The 10,354-nt window shown below is 39.0% G+C and overlaps 1 protein-coding gene across 1 annotated transcript; it reads right to left on the minus strand.

Moving 5' to 3' along the window:
• Window positions 1–721: 721 nt before the first annotated feature.
• Window positions 722–7,522, minus strand: LOC100485429 (E3 ubiquitin-protein ligase TRIM39). The gene is made up of 7 exons (XM_031897187.1): window positions 7,180–7,522; window positions 6,033–6,454; window positions 5,609–5,704; window positions 3,961–4,176; window positions 3,821–3,843; window positions 2,746–2,840; window positions 722–1,358 (listed from the first exon to the last, which is right to left on the minus strand). Exons 2-7 carry the CDS (start codon window positions 6,450–6,452, stop codon window positions 835–837), a joined length of 1,374 nt encoding a protein of 457 aa, XP_031753047.1. The 5' UTR covers window positions 6,453–6,454; window positions 7,180–7,522; the 3' UTR covers window positions 722–834.
• Window positions 7,523–10,354: the final 2,832 nt, after the last annotated feature.

The following is a 10,354-nucleotide window of genomic DNA, read 5'->3' on the forward strand; positions in this document are numbered from 1 at the left end:
TCTATCACAATGGGGGCACTGTACTCTGCTGAGATTTAAACCAAGGTCCTTCTGGCTTCTTTCCCTAATGACTGCACTAGGAAATCAGCCAAAAGTTTCCTGGTAAATTTAGGCCTTTCAACTGTATTGCCCAGTGTGGGTTCAAAAGGGCTATTATATAGGGTCATTCAATCAGAGCTGCATCCTATTATCACTATACTCTTTCTGGCCAGAGCATTGTAACCTGGGCACTGAGGCTCTTCCTAGCTCTTGACTCTTTTTGCCTTGTGAATTCTAGTCTTGCCTCGTCTGTGATTCTTGTTGTACCTTGTTTGAGTATCCTGTCTTGCCTAATGTCCTGGACTGACTTGCATTTCCTTGCCTTCAAATGTATGTGCCTGATCTGTCAAGCTCCAGTCTAGCTTTACCATATAGGGGACCTGTCACCCAGACATAAATGCTGTATAATGAAAATTCAAATTAAAAATATTTTTTTACTAAAAGATCTATACCCTTAAACTATTTCATAAATTCCAGTCAATGTCAATCATATTTTGCCTTCCCAGCCTCTATACCTCAGGTACAGGCAGGGCAGGCAGTTACTTGACTTTGTCAAGGGTAAATATACAGTATATATATATATATATATATATATATATATATATATGTGTGTGTGTGTGTGTATAAAGTGATGCCACACTGGGATTTAAGAAAAATAAGAAATAAAAAGTAAATACAATGATGCATAAATAAATGACCATATTTATTTAAAAAATAAAATAATCTGCAGTGGAGATCTTTGGCTTTATGTTACTTATCTTTACATATTTTAAAATTTCAAATGAGAAGAAATGCTTAGACAACAACTCGCAGTTCTGTTCCCATTGCCCCAACACAAAAAAAGGGGAAGATTTTATCAGGGGAACGCACATCATGGAAAGTGTAAAGATGCTCAAAGCTCTCGGCATTGAAAAAGGAAACCCGATTCTCTTCACAGTTGAGAAATACACCGATGACAACAGGGCGGTCCCTGGGGTGCAAGAGTGTGTTGTAACTGGTGAAAGCATAGTATCTATCAGCATTTACACCGAGTAAGCCAATGGCCCAGATACCAACATAAGGCTCAATCCTAAAGGCTCCTTTTCTGCGAACAGACTGTATGGCAACCCCAACACTCCAATATATTCCACCACCCACTTCTACTTCCCAGTACTGTTTCCCTGATCGGTATCCTGTGGTTCCTAAGACACAAGGTTTCATATCAAATCTTTCAGGATAATTGAGCAGATCCATTGCATACTTCTCATATCTGACTTTTTTTCGATTGCCAAACAGCATCAGATTAGGATTGGCGGTTCTATGGTCCAACGTTACAGGAACTAAGAAATAAGAAAAAACCCAAAAGTTATTTTCTCTGCTTATCATTTTTAACAAAGGAATGTTATTTTAAAAGACATAGAAACATCAGATATGAAAATGAAGGGTAACATTATTCTTTGCAAATGCTATCAATACCTTTAATGTCACTACTTTGCTTGCATCATTTAATAAATAATTTCTATAACTAGAAAATAGATGTCACTTCCTCCCTTTTGAGCATCACTGCTCTTGGGCATGTTCATGTTGGGACCCAAAGGATTAATGTGCCCCTATGGCTTTAAACCCTACACTTACTTATCTCCTTGTTACTGGGCAAGGATTGATATAACTATTTAGTATTAACATATACTGTATTATTGGCCCAAGGCTAGACCACACTTTAATATAGTGTTAGGAAAGGGATGGTTCTATCTTCTTGGCCTGCAGCGTCTGACCTAAGTTGATGTGATCAGGAAGCCTGTGATCCACAAAGCCCAGAAGGTTAGGCCCTAAAGGAACAAGTACCCTCAGAGAAGTCGGGGAGCAGGGACCCCGTGAACAGCAAGTGCAGAATATCTCCTGTTATAGAACAGGTATCAGGGTAGTGCTTATCCCTGAACCACTGTGGGCTGTTTGGGATCCAGTCCAATAAGGTGGACATCCTAAGGACAAAAGACTATTTCCCAATACTATCCACAGTGGCGCAGAACTGTTCCATATCTATTCTATCTAATTCTACCATCTATTCACTCTGCCTTGCTTTAACACCTCATGTGCTGTGAGTATAATTGCTGAACCCTGCTATACCATCTTTATCTGCATAAATAAACCAGTTGTTAATTAGTTCAACAAGAGCTTCTGGCGTCCATTTGCTTATTTACTGCATTTTACACTTACACTTTGCAGTGGGAGGGGTAGGTACCCAACACACTCCATATAGTAACTTCCCCTTAGTGAAGGCCCATCCTGCTGAAGAGGAGTCCAATGTACCCCATGCTCTACCCATAGCTGGAATTTGCCTATTTTAGCCAAAAGGGGGTTACATTCACATGTCCAGAGCACAGGTTTTGTACATTAGAAGCAGTAACACTTTTTAAGATATAACAACACAGTTGGTCACATGTATTGATGCACAATATATGAGAGGTCACTTGGAACAGGGCACTCCTGCATTTGTTAGATGTTAGGTGAAACATGAAGTTTTAGACTGAAAATAAGGGGTTTTAAGATGGGCCAAGTGTGCAATACCTGTTGCCATTGTTTAATTTTTGAGGGTTTTGATCTCCCTCAACCTCTCAGCTTATGTTCGTGATAGTTCCAAGTATTGTGAAAACGTGAGAACGCCCCCAATAACTGGAGAGGTGCAAATTTGGCATCTTTTTCTACCTAGTAAAGGGGGGACATTACCATTAAATGTCTTGAGGGCAAAAAAACGTGCAGGCATTGTGCTATCACGTGAAGGCTTCTGCCTAGGGTCACACAGCTGCAAATTCTGAGAATGCCTGGAGAAATATAAATGGTAAAAATACATAATTAATTCCAAAAAATTGTTACAGCCCCCAAAAGTCATAAATAACCTAAATGGTTAAATACTTTTATTATGTTTTTTGCTAAATGATATATGGGTATTTCTGCTCTTTTGAGCTTTAAAGTGTATAAAAGTCACACTGTTGTCAGTATAAAAACCATTTCCTTATGTGTGGAAAGAACAGACAACATTGTTCTTTCTGTGGAAAAATATTTCCTTTATTTTATTGCAATGGGGAATATGTGTACGTACATGTATATGTGGTACTTGGTAATTGCTTTTGGTCTCTGTAATGTTTTTGTTTCAAAGCACTAAAATGTAAAATTTATTTTGACTAAAAAAAAAGTAGTTTCGGGTAATTTTGTACCAATTTTGCACATTGTGAGAGAATGATTTTGCCCATTGTCCCAGGCATGTTAGCTACAAATATGCACGTTTGTACCTATGTTAGTAAAGGGGGCATTTGACAAAAAAAATTTCGGTTTGGGTTTTTGTCGCCGAAAACCTGATTTTGTTGCGGAAAAAGAAGCGGGATTTATTATGTGACAAAGCCATGACAATTTCTAATGCATAAATACACAAGCTAAAACCTATTGAGATCATGTAGAAGTCAATGGCAGATGTCTCTTTTACAACTGGAAGTTCTCTCTTTGTTTCAGAGGTTTTCGGGGGGGTTTTGATCCTCGTTTTTGTGCAACAAATGAAAAAAGTTGAGGTTTTTGCCTTCGCATCTTTTTCATTCATGTTTTTTCAGTTTCAATCTTTTGATAATTGACAGCCATTCATGGAATTGAGTTTATTCATTGTTTCTAAAAACTATAAAACCATGGAAATCTAAATGTTAATAATTCCTGCCCAAATGACTTCTCTAAGCCCCCTTGTACTAAACCATGTATAATCCAACCATCAAATATTACATTTCACCAGAACTTAGAATTCAAAATAAGTTTTTACCTGTCTGCTACAGATTTCGGTTCCTTCAGAAGTAATGCAGAGAACAACAAATAAAAAACATAAGTACAAATTAAAAGGAATGTTAATAAAGTCACAGGAAAGCAAATTAAACAAGTGACACAATCATTATAAAGTCTAACCTCATATATGTGACCATTTTGCTCAATATCTATGATAAGTGCCTGCAGAGATGACAGTTTTTCATTCAGCTTACTGGTCCTTTCATTTGTTCTTTGAATGATCAGTCTCTCCATGTTCTCCAAACGCCCTTTGAGTTCACTCTCCTGATCTGCTAAAATCTGACGCAGGATTTCGAATTCAGAGGTGAGCATTCTGCCTTTTCGCTTAATTTCATTCTGCAAAAGTTAAAAGCTGTGAGTAAGGAAAACACTAATTTATGATTACCAGAGATTATTAGAGAACATAAACCTTTCCACTGTTTATGCCCATTTTTAAAGGACTTTTAAAACAAAGAAACTGTAAAGCTGTATCTAAACTATCTAGATTCAACCTGAAATGTAATTACCAGTAGTGGCATACTAGGGCATTGTTTTATTCAGGTAATAGAGAGCTATACTTGGTATTATACAATAGAAATTTCTGTTTACAGGTACAGGACCTGTTATCCAGAATGCTCAGGACCTGGGTTTTTCCAGATAAGGGATCTTTCCGTAATCTGGATTTCCATAAATCATTCCAAGAAATCATTTAAATCTAATAGGATTGAAATTATTTAAACCTAAACAGATTGTTTTGACTCAAATAAGGATTAATTATATCTTAATTGGGATTAGGTATTTTTTTTAGTACTACAGAGAAAAAGGAAATTGTTTTTACAAATTAGAGTCTATGGGAGATGGCCTTCTCATAATTTGGAACTTCCAAGATAAAGGGTTTTCCGGATAACAGAGCCAATACCTATACTGACATTGATACTGGTGGTATAAAAACCTAAGGTCAGGTTAAAGAAACACCAGTTTTCACTTTACAAAGCCATATGCTATGTCAGCCATAGGGAGTTTGGAAACCCCTCTTCACAAAAGTCTCCACAACAATTATAATAATATTGTGTGACCTAATGGTTTCTATGCAGGTAATTCCAAGTTTAACACGTGTTTAAGGGGGATGTTTATTTCACAATCCATGACTTGTTCTCTTACACTTAAAAGTGGAAGGTTAGTGGTAGGAAGGCTTACTGACAAGCTTCATATCGCTGCAGCTATTTTGGGGGTTTTGAAGCTAGTGGTTCCCAAACTGTGGGGCTAGCCCCCCAACTTGAGATTAATTATAGTGAAATGTAGGGAGTACAGCTATTTGCTAGCTGTTAATATTGTAAGAAATACTAAATAGCTGATATTACTGTGGCATCCTGTATCTGTAACTTTGTTATAAACTAAAGGAAACAACACACCTACCCCCATATGTAACAAAAGGCACTAGTTTGTCCAGGAGTAGTAACCCATAGCAACCAATAAGATGTTTGCTTTTAAACAGGTAACTAGTAAATGCTATCTGCTAATTGGTTGCTATCTGTTACTGTACCTGTACCTGGGCAAACTCAGTGCCTTTTATTATATAACCTCTCTTGAGTTTCCACCACTATTATCATTACACAGTTTTATCTGTCCATATGTGAATGTGCAGTCAAAGCAACCATATGATATATGCATCAGATTGGTTATTGAATGTTCATGTTTATTCCCATTCATGTGTATTAACTATTTACAAGGTATATAGAGACAAATAATATGAACAAGTATAGGACTACTGTACTGATCACATTCGTACCTGAAGTTTTTCAGCTTTTTCCGTGTCCTCTGACTTTGTTTGAATGATGGTTGCAACCTCTTTTCTTAATGTTTGAAGGTGATTGCTGAGCTGAACCTAAACACAAACATACATTGGGATATACTCCTAGAAGCTGATGCTCTTGTACAGCATGTCATGTTCCTTCTACCTTGGAACCAGTGCAAGCCTGGCAAGCTTAGTGCAGAATTCCAATGTCTATAACAAACAGACCTATCAAAAATAGTAGTAACTGTTAAACAACCTTGATAGCAAATGTTGGGCTACAGAACACGTGAGAACCATAATCCCATACATACTGAAAAAGCAGAAATCATTAAAAAGTGTTTGTAACAATGATCAAATAATGAATTCCTACTCACAAAATTAAGTGTGATTAAGAACTCATCTTAATTATTTTTGTCACCTTAAATTCGCTAGTTGACTCCTCCACTGGTATCACTGTATGGGTCCTATGCTCCACTGACTCTCGGCACACCAAACAAATTTCCTTTGCATCCACTTGACAAAAGAGTTTCATTGGTTCCTGGTGCTTTTCACATTGCTTCTTACTAACTGGAGACATTTTGGTAGCAGCAAGGCGTCCAGTTATTTCCACCATATTTCCCACAAGACGATTAGGCCGTAAAAATTTCCATTTGGATATGTTTCTGCACTGGGGACATTGAAAGTGGCTGTGAATTCCTCTCCAGGTACGGGTAATGCAGGCTCGGCAAAAACTGTGCCCACATTCAATAGAAACAGGTTCACTAAAGTGATCCAGGCAAATAGGGCATGTCAGTTCTTCCTTTAGCTCAGTTACTGGATTTCTGTTTGCTGTAGCCATTGCTGTAAGAAAAAGAAACGCAACCTCCTAAAGCCGTGTCACCTTTAATAAGGAAATAATTGTTGTTTTAATGTTTTACAGTCAAATTTGATGAAAATGTGAAATAATATTTTTAGCTCATGTTTCTTTCTTTGTAAAAGGGATAGTAAAGCTTTAAAGTAATACATTGTCTTCCCCTGCCCCTCCACCAATTCTAAAACAGAAAATCTAAATGCCACCATGATTAATTTCTTGAACTAATACCAACAATGCTGGTCTGATCTGCTCAACTATTAAATAATGATCTACTTTTTGGGCACCCCTGTTGTAAGAAGCACAAAGATTGTGCTTTATTTAAATGTGTATATATTTTATTTAAGGTAATTATATGCTTTGTCTTCTGGGCCCCTGGCTGCTGAACCAGCATTTAGTTAGTTTTTTGACACACAAGAACCTTCTTGACAGCACTCCATGAACTTTGCTTTAATAAAAACAAACCATAGCTTGGCCAAGAATGATAAAAATGAATGCTAGTTTGATTGTAGTCTTATTTAAAAGCTGAAACATAAGACTGCATAATGCATAGCTGCAAAGGTACAATGGTGCTGCAAATACACTTGCAACATACTATGCAATAAACAGGCCCTACATGTATCTCCCTTCAAGAAGCAGTTGCATGGAGGTTCATTCCAGACCTTGAATGCTGCTTAAACAGAGTGGAAATGAGTATGTGTCCTAACAAATCTACCTGTGTTGAATCGAAGCAGTCACTGAAAGCCCTGTCCTATCTCTCCCAGTTTAGGCGATGTAATCATTCAATAAAAGCAGGTCACTGTAGTCTTGTTGAAAAAATGGTTCCCTCTCAGCAGCTCTTGACCAGTTATAGAGTAACTGCCACCAAAATATGAAATGACTTGACCCGGTCTTGTGATAATCCTTACTGGCATGTAAGGCAATGTGTTTACTAAATACTTTTGGGCCCCCAAATTGCCTGATAAAAACTGTAGTCTATAGGACTTTTTTCCCAAAAGCAGGTGTAGGGAAGTGCTAATTTACACTTTTCCCGAACACACAACCCTGTGACTTTAAATCTGGAGCAACCAAAAACATGGCTGCTGACTGTACTGCAAAGGGACAGTTCCCAGTCACAGCCTGGCCCAATCAGCAGGAGGGATTGGCTTCTGACCTTGTGACCCTGCTGAAAGAGCTTTGGAGCCAAAAAGATGAAAGTGAGGCAGATCTTATTCAGGAAGAGAGGAGAAGGAAAGCAGGGACTCTGCACAGTAATACTGGGAGCTGCCTAAGATTTCTCCATCTTTCCTGTGAGTGTTCCTGTGATCTATACAAGTAGGGAGCTAGGCTTCCACCTGTAGAACAATCTATTCCATATAGGGAACCCCATAATCAGAGCATAGGGAGTTAGTTAACCCTTCCCACTCAGCCATTTAGTGAATGGGATTAGTGCAGCAGGCCTGAGCTATTGTTAGGGTAGTAATCCCTGTAGGATAGTTAGGACTTCAGCCCTGTAGTGAGTTAACAGCTTGTACATTGGATCTGGATGTGGGATTACCCATCAGCCTCCGTGACACCTGCAGTGAATCTCCATCAGGATCAGATCAGAAGCCAGAAGCCTTTCTCTAGCCCAGCATCTCAAGCTCAGTGAGGATTAAAGCTGCCAGACTGCTTCCCTGCCTCTGCTCTGCCCCACAGGATCTATTTCCCTTTTACTGCCACCAGGAGTTGGTGAGGTTTTACAGTTACACACCCCGGGGTGCTACAATCTGGTGTTGCAACACATAACTCTGCTACCACCACCTTCATAAAGGAGTTAACCTGCGCAGACCCATAGTGTGCACACTCATGGTTCTTAAAGTGACAGGGGACATATCTTACACAAAGGGCAATAGTGTATATTATATGTGTTATGTTGAAACTGTTATTCACTGTTTTCATTTCATTGCATCTTGCATATATATTACAATTTATTTCATATCTATCAATTGTGTGGTTTATTTCCATTTAATTTGGTATATTAATCACTGCTGTTGCAGTTCCCAGGGAGTTGTTGCCCACTAATACATGGTTTAGCCCTGGGTGGAGGCACATAAACCTCCCACTTCCGGAGGCTTGGGATTTTTCCTGTTTGCGCCCCAGTGTGGCCCTGGATATCAGTGCCAAGAAAGGGTTACACAGGCTAAATGATATTATTACTGATGTCACAATACCATGTGACTACCAAGCTGGGGCAAAGAAGCTCAGCTGTTGCATAGAGGACGTAGGCAAGCCTCTGGCACAGGGAGTCTCACCAGTTCAATAGAATTCACACAATATTTCTGCTCATTTTTATATATTTTTTTCCCCAGAAAAGCCACCAGCACACCAGAGTAACGGAGCTTCCATTTGAAGCAGCGTAGGTGGTTTTTCATGGTGAGGGCAGTGAGCTTGTGGAATGCCCTTCCTAGTGATGCTGTAATGGCAGATTCTGTTAATGCCTTTAAATAAGAAGGAAAGGCTAAGTCACTTGAAGCTGCCAAAATGTTAGGCACCCCCAAGTGACTTTAATCGCTTACCTTTTACCCCGGGCTGGTGCCCCTGTTAGGAGAAAACAGCACCAGCCTGGGGAACCTGTAGCGATGCGCTTCCCTCTTCCCTCTTCCCTCTTCCTCTTTCTTCTGCCGGCAAAAACCCTGGGCCGGCACATGCGCAGTAGAGTGAAAAGCCGACTTTCTTGTTAAAGTTCCACTGTTCACTCTACTGCACATGTGCAAGCGCGTGAGACAGGAAGAAGGAAGCGCTGCAGCTACCCCGGGCTGTAAATTAAACTTGATCATTGTTGTTGAGTATCATTAAACCTTGAAAAATTCCAGTTTAAACTAGGGATGCACCGAATCCACGTAAACACAGAAGTTGAAAATTTTTCAGCACGTGGCAACATTTAACCCTTTCAAAATTCGGATTTGGTTCAGTATTTACCTGAACCCTTTATGACGGATATGGGGGTTCGGCCGAATCCAAAAAAGTGGATTCGGTGTATCCCTAGTTTAAACGGACGTTCATTTCCATGAATCCTCTTTATTTTTCCTAAACAGGAAATGATCCAGCAGCCATTTTAGGAGCATTGGCGCTCAATTCTTGGAAAACAATAATGAGGCTGATTCACTAAAGGTCGATAACGCTTATCGCATGCTTTTTTGCGTTAAAAAGCATGTGATAATTAAGTCCCGATTCATGCGTTAAGACGCATATCGTATGTGCAAAAAAACGCACTATCGCAATGCGTTATTTACCTTGCATTGCATTAATTAGCGAATAGAAATAATACGAACACATGATTCACAAACACATATGAAGCGTTAAAAGCGCTAAATATCACATTAGTCTGTGCGAATATTAACACCTACTTGGGGCAGGCGGTACTAAAAGAAAATTGTGGTTTGTGAGCTTTTGGCAACACAATATGGACTTTGCAGTGGGATTTATTCAAGTATGTGTTGGCCCTAGAGTGATGCAGCCTCCAGTTTGCAGGGAAATGGCCATTTTCAGAACAGTAGTTTTCCGAAAGTAATGGTTACGTGCGTCTTAATTATGACGTCTGTCCTTTTAGTGAATCGAGCATTAAGTCGCAAAAAATAAGAAGCGATAAAATTTTTAACGCATGCTATAAATAGCACTAAATAGCACTCGACCCTTAGTGAAGTTTAAGTTTCATTTGAAACTGGGTGAAACAGAAAACAATGACGGGCCACAGCATTTATTAACAGGACATCAATATTTAAGTAATATCTTTCACACAGTAAACCTAGCCAGCCTTGCTCATTAAATGCAGGCCTTACTTTCAAGCCATAAGGCCATGAAACATTGAATATATCCAACAGAAGCATTGTGAGATTGTTGTTGTAGCACCACAAAACTCATCCATCACC

Source organism: Xenopus tropicalis, chromosome 2 (genome assembly GCF_000004195.4).
Source record: "Xenopus tropicalis strain Nigerian chromosome 2, UCB_Xtro_10.0, whole genome shotgun sequence".
NCBI lineage: Eukaryota > Metazoa > Chordata > Amphibia > Anura > Pipidae > Xenopus > Xenopus tropicalis.